This window comes from Rhinolophus ferrumequinum, chromosome 9 (assembly GCF_004115265.2).
Source record: "Rhinolophus ferrumequinum isolate MPI-CBG mRhiFer1 chromosome 9, mRhiFer1_v1.p, whole genome shotgun sequence".
NCBI lineage: Eukaryota > Metazoa > Chordata > Mammalia > Chiroptera > Rhinolophidae > Rhinolophus > Rhinolophus ferrumequinum.
The window spans coordinates 55,326,836-55,343,152 of record NC_046292.1 but is presented as its reverse complement, the minus strand read 5'-3'; the positions used below and the strand labels follow the sequence as shown (position 1 = coordinate 55,343,152).

General features: G+C 38.5%; 1 protein-coding gene across 1 annotated transcript in view; it reads left to right on the top strand.

Annotated features, from left to right (window-relative positions):
• Window positions 1–15,212, top strand: part of CRYZ (crystallin zeta) — a 43,250-nt gene extending 28,038 nt beyond the window's left edge. The window contains exon 8 of the mRNA XM_033115250.1: window positions 14,596–15,212. Within this exon, the coding sequence (XP_032971141.1) occupies window positions 14,596–14,604 (9 nt within the window). The 3' untranslated portion in view covers window positions 14,605–15,212. The remainder of the gene's footprint in view (window positions 1–14,595) is intronic.
• The last annotated feature ends 1,105 nt before the right edge of the window (window positions 15,213–16,317 follow it).

Genomic DNA, 16,317 nt, shown 5'->3' with positions numbered 1-16,317 from the left:
AACCCCACGTGCTGGTCCCATAGGAGGTATGAATCAGCATAGCTGACACTATGGAAAACTTCATTGCTCATATGGGTAATTTGATCCCTCTCCAAAAAAGTATAGAAAAGAGATGAGAAAAAAAATAGAGCAAACGAAAAACAAATAAAAAAATGCAACCTTTGAGCTATAAGTGTGCTCCCACAAAAAAACCCAGTAAAATGAAAGAAGTAATAATTAAAACTTTCCTGAGCTAGCCAACAAGAACTAAATTTATTCACTGATGGTATTTATGTCTATGCAAAATTAATGAAAATTAGTAATAAGATATCTTTAAAAATTTTAAATTTCACATAATTAGATGTTGGAAGGGAGCGTGCAGAAGAATCATTATTTATAGTTATATTATTCAAAACCTGGAGAATGCAAGGGAACAAATGGAAAAACTATTAATGAGTTCAGAAAGGTGGCTAATTGCATAATAAATATACAAAAATTAATATAAAGCAGTTGATCAGTTAGAAAAATATAATGGAAAAATATTCACAATAACAGTACTACTATTACTAATTTAAAAAGCAGTGAAATATAAGTGACGAAATTTACAAGAAACATACAGGACCTTTAAAAAGAAAACTGTAAAACCTTCCTGGGGGATTTAAAAGAATACTCAAAGAAAGAATTCTTAGTCAGATTCATGTAAAGACTTCCCTTCCTCTCATACTCTAGAAATTCAAAATGATTCAAATCAAAATCTTAATAGGACTTTTTGGGAACCTGAAAAAATATTTCTGAAGTTTTTTTTAGTGGAAAAATGGGCAAATTGCCATAAAAATATTCATGAAAAAAAGTAATGAGTTGGAACAAGTTGCAGCAGATATGAAAAATTTTTACCATGTTAGAGTTACTAGTGATGTTAGTCCAAGGATAACTAGACCAGTGGAACAAAATAGAGTCTAAAAATGCTTCTCACTTTTGTGGGTGATAAAAATGGCTTTTCAATGGGAAAATTCAGTAAAACTGGCTACGTATTTGAGAGGTGAAAAGCCTCTTATACCATTACTCAAAAGCCATTTTTCTTTTATAGTTTTACTAGACTATAAAAGAAACAGCAAAGTAGGAAAAATAAAAAAAGATCTCCAATACCAGATAACAATGAATAAACTTAAGAATTTTTCAAATTAATTAGTAAATGATGAACATTCCCACAAGAGAGATGGACATGGGTAGATAATTCATACAAGAATAGGTACATATAGCCAGCAAACTTATGGAAAATTGTTCAACCTCATTAGTAATACAAGAAATGGACACTTGTGGACTATTGATGAGAATATAAAATTGTTTCTGTTTTGGAGAACTAGCTGATAGGCAATGTCTTTAAGATTAAAATGTGACTCCTCTTGGATACCTTAATTACACTACAGGAATTTATTCTAAAGAGATAGATATGTCCGTAGAGACATACATCAAGATTATTTTCATTGCAGCATTGCTTATCATAGTAAAATATTGGAAACAACCTAAATTTCCATCAATGGAGTGATTGAAAAGCTAATATATTTACATGGTGTAATACTATGTAGCTATTATAATGATTCTGTATATCTATAGTTACTAATATGGGAAGATGTTCAAGTCATAGTATTAACAATGTTAAGTTTAAAAAGTAGATACAGAATATGTTTAACATAATTCCACTTCTATATAATTGTCTGTGTTTCTGCCTTTCAAGAGATATTTGATAGATATTTATCAAAATATTTTGTGTTAGTGATGAAGTTATAAATATCTGCCCTCCCACACGGCCTTTTATTTCTCCAACATTTTAAAATATTTTCAACAAAAAGTTATTTTTGACAAATCAGTAGCTAAATTTTAAGAGAAATGCCTTCCAAAGTAATAAATATTAGGCTCTAATATACTCTGAAATTTAATGACATTTATTTTGGTTTTTGATATTAAACTATTGCCAGTGAGAAGACATTCAGCCTAAGAAAAAGCTTAAAGGAGTTTATTTGAGCCAAACTGATGACAATTGCCAGGAAGCAAAGTCTCAATGGATTAAGAAAATGCTCTGGAAAATGGCTGTTTTGCAACTTATTTTATACATTAGTATCAAAGGAGAAAGGTTACATGAAATCCATTAAGGGGTTACATGAAATCCATTAAGGGGTGGGAGAAAGCAAAGTAGGGAAATCTCTGGGATTGGATAAAAAGAAAAATGGAGAGACAGGTACTTCTTTAACATTGGTGGGTACAGGATACTTAATAGCATTTTACAGCACATAGAGATGGTATTTGGGGAACAAGATAACAATGAGGAATTTTGTAGTTTCCTGCTCTAGTGTGGTGGGTTGTACCCCTTAAGGGGTGGAGAAAGGAATTACTCTTACCTTCCAAGGGTATGTTACCTTAGATGCAAAAAGATGACAGACAAGCTCATTTAAGATAAAGACTGACCTTTGTCAAGGAAGCTACAGGCCAAGGATGTGGCTTCCCTCCATGGCTCACCTTAGTTAGGAACAACCATCTTATTCAGTCTCCTGAACTTGTCAGGTTTAACATGTGGCCCCTTTTCTGTCCACGCTATTTATATATATATATCTTACCTAGAATCTTCTGTAATTGTATGTAATCACATTCAGAATTAGTTCTTACCTGTGCTGATAATTTATGATTTATTCTTTACATGCTCTGTAAAAAGCTGTAATGTATTTGTATTAAATTGGTACATAGTGGATCATAGTGATTTATTTTTTTATTGTTTTTGAAATAATAAATTGTCCTTATCAAATAGTCCATTTTGTTTGAAAAAGATAAAATATTCTTCAGGTGATGAAAACTATCTGATCATGGGGGATCAGATAGTGTTTATATTTCTAGTAATGAACTCTCAAGATTTAACTTGTGGTTAATAAAAAACCCAAGATGAACTTGGGCTTTTTATTAATTTGGGCTTTATCAATTTGTTTTGGATGTTTATTTTGATTGCAGCATCCATTTGAAATCCAATTGTAAGCATCACTTCTAATCAAAGCACTTCTAGTAGGTGTGACAAATGCATTTGAACAAAATAGTACCCATGTATCATCCGGTGAAATATTATTTTGCTTAGGAATTAACACTGTATATAATTCTGTTTCACAGTTTATTCATGTAATTTGAGTTTTTATATGTCTTGTAGTTTCTTTTAGTCTGGAGTAAGTTTTGAGTTTATTAGATGGTTTCACGTAGTCTTGTTTATAGACCCATCACGGTAGCTTCTAAGTGCTTCACAGATTATGTTCCTTTTTATGTCTATCAGTCTACATTTCCACACAAATGAAAACTCTTAAGATGCTGGAATTCTTTACCGTTTTATTGTCAGCCTGCTAGTTAACCAAATGAGGAACACTCTTTTCCAGAGTTTGTTCCACTCACTGGCAGGCAATTTATCTGGAATTTTTTTTCACAGTGAAGAAAATACTAACCCTATTCAAACTTACGGATGTATTTGCATCCTTTTGGCTTTATCTCCTGTTTCATTAGAAGTGATGACCACCCCCCCACCCTTCTTTTTAAGCATAATGCCTCCATCTTTTCTTTGAATTACATTGCTCTGGCCTCTTCATGAACTTTGCTCTATCAGGTATCCCCTGAATCTTGTAGCTTCATCATCTCTCTAAAAATATAAACACCTCAGTTTCTTTCCCATCCTCACTTTCAGATCATTATTCTGCTGATACCCCTGGTCTCTCTCAGGTTTCTTTTCAAACATCTCTCCTTATACTCACCTCTTAATTGTTGGTATGCTTTACTTTTTATTTTTATTTTCTTTATTAGTTTCAGATGTACAAAACAATGTAATAGACATTTACACCCCTCACAAAGTGATAACCCTCCTCCCAATCTACTACCCCTCTGACATTGTATATAGCTGTTACAGGTCCACTGACTATTCCTTATGCTGTACTCCACTTCTTGTGACTGCATATATGTTTCCCCAAAAATAAGATGTAGCTGGACCATCAGCTCTAATGCGTCTTTTGGAGCAAAAATTAATATAAGACCCGGATCTTATATTAATTTTTGCTCCAAAAGACGCATTAGAGCTGATGGTCCAGCTACATCTTATATTCGGGGAAACAGGGTATTAAATTATAGTTGACATTCAGTATTACTCAGCTTCAGGTATACAGTGCAGTGGTCAGGCATCTACACTGTCTATGAAGTCGTCTCCTTAATAAGACAAGTGTCCATCGGATACCCTACAAAATCTTCACAACATTATTGATTATATTCCCCAAACTGTCTTTCGTATCCCCATGGCAATCTTGTGGCTACTGATTGTGCTTTCTAATCCCCTCACCTCCCCCTTATCCCCCTCCCCCCTCCCATCTAGCAACCCTCAGTTTTTCCTCTATGTTTCTGAGACTTTTTCTGATTAGTTTGTTCATTTATTCTATTCTTTAGATTTCACATATAAGTGAGATCATATGGTATTTGTCTTTCTCCGTCTGACTTATTTCACTTAGCATAATGTTCTCTAGGTCCATCCATATCATTGCAAATGGTAAGATTTCATTCTTTTTCATGGTCGAGTAATACTCCATTGTATAAATATACCACAATTTCTTAATCCAGTTGTCTACCGATGGGCATTTTGGTTGTTTCCACATCTTGGCTGTTGTGAATAGCTCTGCAATAAATATAGGGGTGCATATAGTTTTTCAAATTAGCATTTTGGATATCTCTAGGTAGATATCTAAGATTGGAATTGCTGGGTCATAAGTTAGTTCCATTTCCAGTTTTTTGAGATACCTCCATACTGATTTCCATGGTGGCTGCACCAATCTGCAATCCCACCAACAGTGCACAAGGGGTCCCTTTTCTCCATGTCCTCACCAGCACTTGTTGTTTGTTGATTTATTGATGATAGCCATTCTGACCGGAGTGAGGTGGCATCTCATTGTGATCGGTATCACCTTTGTTCTCTCAAGTCTTTATCTCCAACCTATTCTAAGACGAATGGACTGATCACTTGGGTGTTTCACAGACTTCTCAAAATCATTATGTTCAGAATTGAATCCTTCCCAATCACAAACTGTAACCATAGAACCAGCTCAAAATGGTCCTATCCTGTTTAACCAGATACTGAGTTGTTTTTTAGAGACAGCAGACCAAAACCACAAGTCACGCAGCTGAAGCATATGCAGAGGAGAGAACTTCGGCCTTCAGCTGCACCTGGAACCAAAGTCTCCACCCCCTCCCCACCCCACAGAACCAAAGGACCAGGACATAACTGGGACTTGAGCACTGGCACCCTTTCAGAAGCCAAGGGTCTATTGTCTAGGAGGATCTGGTATTGACACCCCTTACCATAAATAGCCAAGCTCCAAGGTCCTCCAATTAACTTGCCCTACTGTTGCGGATACCAGGACCGGAAAGAACCCAAGCAGCACTCAGAGAGTTAGGAAGGTCAGCTTTATTACGCCGGCAGGCTCAGCAGCATCTTTCCCAAAGGACTGAGCCCCTAGCAAGGTTTTGAGCAGGTTTTTATGGGTTGGGGACTTCCTTGAGTTGTGGAAGGGGTAGGTGTTGTCTGGTGATTGGCTCAGGGTGTGGCTTGGAGGGGTTTTATGCAGAAGTGGGCTGGGGCTTAGGCTGGGGACTTCTCTCTCCACTTGGGCCACCATCTTAGGTCAGTTCCACGTGGCAGAGAACCATTTTAGGTCAGTTTCTCCATCACTACCAGCACTTCTGTGTACCTGTTCCCCCTATAGCCCGGTAAAACCCCTTGACCTAGTCCAGTGGCCAGATGGATTCGAGGATTAGGTCTTCCAGCTTCTCAGTTGGTGCCTTCTCGATCAATGAACTTTTTCTTCCGTACTTCACACTGATGTTTTGAGTTTTTGCCTTTCGAGGGCACACGGACTTTGGTCCATAACAAAACCTTTTCTTCTTCATGTATTTCCTATCTCAGTGAATGAAGACAACTTGTAACAGGTTACCCAAGTCCAGCAGTCAATCTCAATTCTTCCTTCTCCCATGTCCCCAGCCCTACATCCAGGTGGCCACTCAGTTGAATGGCTTCTATTGTCTTTTTACCTGTAGAATCTCACTCACTGCCAATGCCTCGGTCTAAACGCTCGTTGCTTCTGGCTTGATTTCCTGTCATGGCATTGTCACTGACAGCTGGGCCCTTATTCTTGCCCTATTGTAAATCTGTTGGCCACATGCTACCAGAGTGGTCTTTGTGAAATGCCTGATTAAAATCCTTAATGTGTTTCAGAAAAAAAACCCCATAAACTTCTTAGCTTTTCACAAAGGCCCTGCTTCTTTATCCTTACCCTTCACTATATCCCCATTCTACCAACTTGCTTATCTTTCCTTAAATACATCATACTACTTTATAACTCTGTTCTGACATGCTTTTCTCCATTTCTCCACCTACCTAAATCTCATTCATCCTTCACAACTCAACTAACATGACGGTTCTGATCAACTCCTGTTTACCCTGTTGGTGAAGGAGGGATCCCCCACCCTAAAGACGGTGGTGGCCAAACACACAACACCCAACACTGGTCAAATGAGATTGGCAACAGTTATTAGTCACATATACTCATAGTCCGGGGAAGAGGACACTGAATGCCAGGAGACAGGCCATATGGGTTTTGCACATGGGAGCAGAAAGCATCAGAAGGGCTTGTGGGAGGCAAGTTTTGTAGTAACAAGAGGGTGGAGTAGGCCCTGGCTCCCGTGGGGGTGTGTGTGATTGGTTTGTTTGAAGAGTTTCACAGGCTGGCAGAGAGGTAAGACTCAATAAGTTGAGGACAGGATGGGGTGTAGCCAGTCTAGTTGATAAAGGAACTAAGTGGGTGGAGAACCTTTCCCACCAAGTGGGTGGCACATCTGGCAAGAGTAGGGGAATTCCAGCTAAGCTTTTACATTCGTTTGTTTTTTATGGTAAGTGCTTAGTAAAGACTAGCTGCCATGATTATTGGTCTCTCTTGTTACTTGGCTTTGCATCAAAGAGAACTGCCCATGGTTTGACATTAATCCCAGAAGCACCATGTCCCTGGGTTTCTAGAATCTTAAAATATTATTACCCTTTGCTGCATTGGAAGCTTGAAAAAAAATAAATGAGTTAAATTAGCATCCCTGGCATTAACATCCAGCATATTACATTGTAGGCTAATAATTTTCAAACACGGTTTATTACGCATAAAACTCACCTGGGGAGCTTGTTTAAATGCAGGTTCCTAAGCATCCCTCCTCCTGTTCTGATTCTGGGATAGTGTGGGTCCTAGGCATTTGCAAACTTTAACAAATACCTTTGAGGTCCTAAGAAACACTGTGAACGACCCTTAATTGGTGCTGGCTCCTGCCCTACTGTTGCTGCCACTCCTCCTCTGGCTCCTTTTTTAGGAGGTGCTGCACCTTTTGGGAAGCACGTGGAATTTCAGCCTTACAATGTGATAACCTCCTGAAGAAAATCTCCCATGACCACCCCACCTTTTCTCTCTGCTCCTAGAATAAATCTGATCACTTGCCGCCCTGCCAAGGGTGTTACATTCTTTGTGGAAGAAGACTGGTCTACACACTCACACACACACCCCACAAACAGAAACCAATAAGCACACCTAGCACTATTGCAATTTACTATTTCTTTGCCTGCGTCCCTGATTAGAGTGATGTGAATTTCTTGAGTGCGGAGGCTGTGTTTTTCATTTCCTAAACCCATCTCTGTGCTTCAACAATGGAAGGAAGTTAGCAAACGTTTATAGAATAAATTGATACGTATTTATTACACACGGATTCATGGAATGTACCTTATTTCTGCATGAAAATGTACTCAAATAATGCATTTGAAAAGTAAAAGTTCAGAACACTGATTTTACCAAAGAATAGGGAATGTGTACGCGGTGGGTCCTAGCACTGCTTGTTTTCCCTGGGGGAGTGTCAGAGGCAGACCAAGGGATTGGGGTGCACACTAGAAAAGTAGCAGCAGTACCTAGGGTTCTTGGAACCACAGGACCAGGGAAAGTAGCCGGTCTCGATAGCCTGAGTCCCCCCAGAAATACTTGGGGAAGATTTCTCAGGGAGCTGGATGCCCTAAACCAGACACTGGAGTCACGGAAATCATAGAGTTGGTGTTATTACTATTTCTGTAACCTTGTTTGCCTCACTTACAGTCCCCAGATGATGAGGACTGGGAAAATTTATGTTAATACGTCTTTCTAAAGTGGCTAGAGAGGGGAGCAAACAACTTCCGGAGCAGAGGTCATTTAAAGTCCTTTTGCCCTGTTTTACTTGCACCTGCTCTTGGACTTCATTCAGTGCCTCATTTATTTGATCCCTCGTCGCTTGTCAGTCCATTGCCCTTAACCAGCCCTCACATTCCACCAAGCCTTGGTGGTCACCAGAAAACCCTCAGTTACCTTGAACCACCATCCTTCTACAAAAGTCACACATTGAACCCCAAACCTGGATCAAACCCGTAGTCAACTCCAATTTCCAGCTTTATTTTCATCACTTCACTTCATCTACCCAATGAAATATCAATCATATGTAGTAGGGGCTGGCGCACCTTCTGTAATTTCCCCTTCAAACCCAAAACGTTCCTGCCTCTACTCCTGTCTGTGCCGTGTATACCCCTTTTCCAGATATATTTTGAAATGAATCATTTGATTGATTTTTAGATGATCTGTATATAGCTCTGTGTGCAGTATTTAGAAAATGAGCAAAGCATTTTTCCCTCTGGGAGGTAGGTAGAACGTGGCAGCAGCTGTTCATCTGGTGTCACTCACACCCTTAGTGAAAGCAAATTGCTGTAAACCACACGGTAGGAAAGAAGGAGGAATGGCTGAAGCTTAGTATAATCAGCAGTTGCTAATCAGGAGGAGTGAATATTTCCCTCTTTTGATGTAATTCTTTTGCCCTAGAATTTAAGCTTCTCGAGGTGAGGAGTGAGACTGAACACGGTATTACAGGAAGGCAGGCCCTCGGATGTTTGAGGAGGAAAGGATTATGGTGGTCTGTTCGGTTTTCCTACGTGTGAAGTTTTCTTTCAAGTTTTACATACAAACATACATACACACAAGGTAATATATGCATATGTAATTTGAAGTCTAAATTGTATTACAGAAGAACACGTAAGTATGCACATGTTTGTACATTAACTGTAATTTGAAAATTTGACACTTGTATCAGGTATGGAAAGGTTGGTTTTATGTGCTTTCAAAGCTTAGATCTGGGTACCTGGCATCTTGCTTCAAAGAAAACGTCACTTTAGATGAGTAAGAGAAAAAACTGGAATTCCTAAAAATATAAAAGTGAAACCAATCCATTAAAACATTTTTTTTCCCTTTTTATTTCGGTTGGATGAAGCAAGCATCAAACCCTCTTAAGCTTACATAATTTATACCTTGAAAACTTTTATCAGCCTAACTCCTAAACTTATGTTCTACATACAGAAAGTGCATAACGTAGGTCAGTATTAATTTTTAATGGGTCAATTCAACTTAGTAAGGGTAAAAAAGCAATTTATGTGCTTCAGTAATAACTTCCACTTGTTTTAAACTTGTTTTATTAAAGCTTGCAATTCTAGTTAATTGGCACATAATTTAATTGCCACATAAGTTATTCAATTATGTGCTATAAATGGAAAATGTTTATAGGCAATCATATCTCTTTTGTTAAAATCTGGAATGCTAGATATTCCTCAATCTTATGTTTATATGTTATTCCTTCATGCTGATGTTTTGCATTGCATGATTGAGTTATATCATATTTTAAATTAATTTTGTTATTGTTTACAATGTGTGTGTGTGTGTGTGTGTGTGTGTGTGTGTGCGTGCCTTTTTTAAATTGTATTTCAGTAACTCATTCAGAGAACCAAAATTTAACCTACTTTAGTAATGAAAACAAAGACCCGGAAGACCTGTGTTTCTTTCTTTACGGAAAGTACAGTATCATGACTCTCCCCCTGATACTCATTTAGCCCAAAGATGTCTTACCCTCCAATCTTTGCCTAATTCCAACATGTTACTTTTGAAGGTTTACCTTAGGTGTCACTTCTACTTGTAAGGCTATTCTGACCTCACTAACAGGTGAGATGGCTCTTCTCCATGTTTTTTTAAGCAGAATAACAATATAGAGTCAGACAGAACTAGGATCTAGCCTTTATCTTTCACTAGTGTGGCAACCTTGGCTTTTTTAGGCCTCCAGTTTCTCGGTTGGAAATCAGGGATAATAGTGACTTTATTGGATTGTCATAAAAAGTATATTAGGTAAGTCTTATTATGCCTTTGCACAATGCTTGGCACATAGAAAGCCTATAAAAAATTTAGCTCTCTTCTATTAAGTACTCAATAAATATATGTTGGATGAACAAATGGATTACAATTATCTGTTTTTCCAGTTTTATCAAGGTACAATTGACTACCTATTGACTCGTCTGACTCCCACTGCTCTGTTTATTCAGGCATGGGTTGGTGGTCTTTTGTCTCGTGTGAGGTAGAAAAGAGTACCTGCCATATAGTAAGTGGTTGATAAATTGTAAAAACCTCTAGCTTGCCCATCTGACTAAAAACTTTCATAAATAATTCAAATAAACATCATTCATTTAACAAATATTTATTAAGCACCTACTTTGAGACAGTCATTTTTCTCCAGGCAGGTTATACATCCGTGATAGTGTCTGGTTTCATATTATTCGCATTTTGGTGGAGAGAGATGACAGAAAGCAAATAGGCAGGTAAGTACGTGGTATGTTGAGAGATGATAAGAGCTATACATAGAAACAGAGCAGAGTAAGGAGCAAGGGAGTGTTGGGAGCAGTTGCTATTTCATGTAGGGTAGTCAGGAAAGCCTCTTCATGAAGGTGATACGTGTATTTGAACAAGATACCTAAAGGAAATGATGGAGTCAATCATGCAGATGGTATCTGGACATAGAGCTTTCCAGACAGAGGGAAAAGCAAGTGCAAAAGCCTTGAGGAAGGAGTGTGTGTGTGTGTGGTGTGTTTTAGGAGGATCAAAGAGCCCTGACTGGGGTGGAATGAAGGAGAGCAAGAGTAACAGATGACATCAAAGAGGTAGCAGAGAGCCGTGTAGATCAGTGGAAATATTTAGAATTTAATCTGAGGTAGATGGAAAAGTGTATGCATTAGGGTTTGGATACAGAAATAAAAACACTCTTGTGTAAAGCAGAAAGTGGTTTATACAGGGAGAAAGTGTTCAAACATCACCAGAAAAGGAAAGAGGGTAGACTCTAGGCTGGACTTCCAGTAATGACTTAGAATAAAGCTGTAAAGTACCTGCCAAGGGGAGTTGCTATCTCTGCACCTATCAAGAAGGAGGGGAGTTAGAAGGACCACTTAGCTGCAATCCAGGGATTGGCAAACCACCAGCAACACCATATCCACTTCTTACCACCCAAAGAGTTAGTGACTAAGACACCAGAGCATATGCAGAAAAAACCAAGGTCTCCACAATGCTGCTTACCAGCTCAACGGCCAAGTGTCAGGAGGATGGCCCCATTCACTTCTGTTCTTCAGATCTGGCTTGGATGCCTGTAATTGGGAGAACTTAATTTTATCACAATGAGAAGACCACTAAGGAGGCCATTGTATAATCCAGGGAGAGATGATGGTGTTTTTGTGTGCTCTTGTGTTAGAAGAAAGGTTTAATCTAGTCCAACTCACTCATGAAACTGATGTCATTCATATTCGTTCATTCATTCATTCAACAGTTTATGTATTTTATAATAAAATAGACTGCGTCTTTAAGTCTCAAGGGAATATACCTGTGTGATCTTATTGAAACTGGCTAAACAGTTCTGTAAAACCGTTAGTGAAATGCAGATGACTATGTGAATCAAACCTTAATTTAAATCATCTTCCCTACGATGGATACATCCAAAGATTTCGATAGATTTTTAAAAGTTTTCTTTCATTCATTCAATATACCAAAAGATGTATTTATTTATCTCTTATTTCGAATTCCCTTGGCCACATGTAAAGCACGTCAAAGCTTGGGGGAAAGCCAGTTTTGGGCAATCACTGTCTCTCAGGCATGACAGAGGACCAGGACACCTTTCATGTTTGGCAATATTGCTTATTTATCTGCAGACTTATTATTTTATAGGTTGAGATGTGGCAAACATTCTGACAGATCAAGATTATGTAGCCAAAGATGGTTTTTGTAAAAAAAAACTTGGAGTTACATGTTTTTTTTCCAATTCTTGAAATTCACTTTGGTGTAAAATTCCAAAATACGAAATAAATGCCACCTGATGACATTTAAATTAGCATCTGAAATACATGTTGTAGATATTAAGCAGATGATTTAAGAATAGACTTCATAATAAGCATAACTTATTTTCTGATCATCGAATATTTTTGTAGGTAAAAATCAGCTTACCTGTTTAATTACTGTGGGATACATATTCACAAGTGATGGTTGTAACCACATTACCTGGCAACATTAAGTCACTGTATGTTCAAATTTTTATTCTCTGTGCTGCTTTTAGTCTGTTCAATACATATTTTGTTTTTGAAAAGAATGTTGTCTGTAATAATTATTCTTGTGGGACCATGTAATGTGTTAAGTGAAACGATTTTTCAAATGCTATCGTATGTGTATGTGTGTGTGTGTGTGTATATATATATATACATATATATATGTATATATATATGTATATATATATATTACCCAAAGGGTGGTACTATATATGGAAGATATGTTATCTGATTTCTTCTTTTTGTAAGGTTTTATAAGTTTTGTTTCAATGGATATACTATCCCTGAATAAGGAAGGGATAGTATATTGTTAGGTAGTATGATATAGATGGTTAGATTATGCTAAAGCTTTATAAAGTTATGTTTTTATATAAAAAAGACTTGAATTAAATAATCTCACTCTTCAACTATTACAGGTCAACTATGTTTAATAAAGCAGAGAATTTTAGTTTACTTCTAAAGTATTTTTTCACACTTCATGGTTTGGAATATTGTTTAAATGGATGTAACATGTGCATGTTACATGTAAACATGCATATATGTGTGTGCATATATGTAGACATACATTGTGTATACATGTATATGTGCATATATATCTTTTCATAAACTGAGCTATCTATTCATGGAAGACAAGGGATTTATATTACTTCTTCATATGTGTATCTGTCATGGTAGCTCATACATAGAAACACCCAGTAAATATTTGTTGAATCAATGAAGATAAGTGTATGTCCTTGTGTGATACTTAGTGAACACAATGTAGTCCCTAATTTTATTGTGACAACAAGGGAAATCATGGCCTCTTTTGCATTATATTTAATTTCTCAATTTATAATTAGGGCTGTTCACTTAAAAATTTTAACCTTCCTTTGAAAAACATTACAGTTATCCAAATTTCCCAAGGAACTTGGGTGCCTTTTTATGGGAGTATTTAAGCACTGTTGCTACAGATAGGTGTCTCTGGGCTCGTTTCCAAGTGGCAATCATTAAATATATTCAGGTGAGATCAATATTTTTTGAAAGTTTTCAAATTTACTTTGTAAAATTGTGTCCTTGGATTGTGGAGCAATTATGCTTCCATGCGATGAGAAATAGTTTAATTCTTTCCTAAGACCACATACAAAGAAAAAGAAGATATCTACATTAAAAGGTGGGCCTTTCTTTGTTTAAGGAAAAGAAATGTTCCTTTCATTTTTTTTTTTAAAGATTTTATTGGGGAAGGGGAACAGGACTTTATTGGGGAACAGTGTGTACTTCAGGACTTTTCTCCAAGTCAAGTTGTTGTCCTTTCAATCTTAGTTGTGGAGGGTGCCGTTCAGCTTCAAGTTGTTGTCCTTTCAGTCAGTCTTAGTTGTGGCGGGTGCAGCTCAGCTCCAGGTCCAGTTGCCGTTGCTAGTTGCAGGGTGTGCAGCCCACCATCCCTTGTCGGAATGGAACTGGCAACCTTGTGGTTGAGAGGACGTGCTCCAACCAACTGAGCCATCCGAGAGCTCAGCGGCAGCTCAGCTCAAGGTACTGTGTTCAATCTTAGTTGCAAGGGGCGCTGCCCACCATCCCTTGGGAGACTCAAGGAATTGAACTGGCAACCTTGTGGTTGAGAGCCCACTGGCCCATGTGGGAATCGAACCAGCAGCCTTCGGAGTTAGGAGCATGGAGCTCTAACCGCCTGAGCCACCGGGCTGGCCCCCCTTTCATTTTCATATAAAAGCCATATAAACATCAAGTAGCTTTAAAAATTATTTTTCTGAGAGTCCACTTCTAAACAAGCTGTAACATAGGCTGATGCTCTTTCCTGAAACTCTTTCTCCTTCTCCATCCCCACATTCTCTGTCCCAATTCAGGCCCTCATTTCTCTAGAGCTCTTTTAACAGCTTCCTACTTTACTTTCCCGATCTTAACTAATCTTCCTCCTTCCCTGCACACTGCAGCTAGGTGTGATTTTTCCAGTGGAAAAATCTGATCCTATCACTTTCATGCTTACACCTTCCAACGGGTCCCTGACGCCCAGATCATAAAACCCACACTTCTTAGTTGAGCTTCCAAAGGCCATTTGGGTTGGGGCCCTGTCGATCTCTCTAGCCACATCTCTCTCCACGCTCTCTGTTCTCCAGGTGGACTGAGAAGCCTTCCGGTCAGTGAACACATGGTCTCTCAGCCTGTGCACATGCTGTTTTAGTTCCCAACGTGCGGCACCATCTGCTCTTCATTCCCTGCAGGATTCCTACCTTGTTGTGTCTCAACACCTACACATCCGTCAAGACTTCAGCCCTCCCCTGTGAGGACCTCCCGGGTCCGTGAGAGTAAGCCGCCTCTGCGGTCCGGTGGGAAAATCTGATCCTTCTTCTGTGTACCCAACACAATGACAATGTTGACATACTTGATCGTTATCTCTCTTTGGGTAAGTGTGTAGATAGAGATGTTTCTTCCCCGGGAGGAGGTTAGATTCTTGAATGCAAGGATCAAGTCTTGCCCTATCACTAGTTCCAGGGCCTGTCACAGAGCCTGAGACATACCAGGTATTCACAAAAGATAGGTTTGTTGGAATAAAATCTGTCTGGGAGGAAGGGCCGTTTTCTAAATTAGTTTTTGCTGCTGTTGACAAAATGCTGTTTGCTCCTCACCAGACGGTGTCGCCCTAGCTCTACATTTTCAGTACGGTTTTTGGCTTTTCAGCTTTGCTCTAACATATTAATCGGGTTGTTATGGGAAGATGATAATTTAGGCACTGTTTACAGAATAAAACTGATTTAACCTTCAGTTTTTCTGTGAACATTTTTTTTTTCAAATGTAGCGTTCCATCTGAAATTGCCAAAATAAAAAGGAAGACTTCAAATTTAAAAAAATGATTAGAGCGAAATAAAAATTCAAGCTAGGACATCAAGTTAAGAACACAGGAAAAATATGAAGCACAAAATCAAAACCTCAGAATGGTAATGGCACAATCATAGCTATAGCCGCACGACTGTTTCTGTCTCATAAAGCAACACACAAGTTGTGTTTGGTATTTGAGCAAAAGCATTCAAAGGAAAAATAGGGCCCAGAATGAAATGGGCTTTGTTTGTAGGGTGTCTTTAACTTGGAAGAGCTTAAGATCCTGCACAAAGAACTTTTAACGACTAACGACGGACCCAAGAACATGACACATGTAACACATTTACAAACCGAGAATGAGGGGAAATGGAGAAGCAAACAGAAAAGCAAACACAAGGAGATGATAAATGACCCTTGAAGGTATGAAGACATACAGTGAAGAACATTTTAAAAATAAGATAGAAAGTGGCCAGGTGCACATTAGCGAATCCTTGCCGCTCAGAGCAGTAAAGGAGATGGAGAGTGTGGGAATCAGATGATCCGAGTTACAGACTCTAAAATGCACTGGCTGTGTGACCTAGTGCTATATATGAGATCTGACCTCTCAGATGGTTCATATTTTCAAACATAAAATCCAGCCTGTCTCCAAATGGTGTTGTGAGGGTCTAGTAACCTAATGCATGTAAACACACTCCATGTTCCTTAAAATGCTATATTAACATGAAATAGCATTAAGGGAGAAAAGTGAAGGTAACATCTATTGAGCATCTACCCTGTGGCAGGTAAGTGCTGGGCACGTCACATAAAAACACCTGTTTCTTCCAGTGGGCAAGCCTTTCTCCCAGACAATAGACTGCAACCACAGCCCGCTCCTTCCTGCATCCCTCTCTTTCTTGGCCCTCTCACCATGATCCAATAAATACCTCTCAGATATGGAAATTATAGCTATTACTGTCCATCCCTAACCGCTGAAGGATCTTCATGAAGGGTGAGCTTTATTAAAACTGGTAGTTTTCAGCTTC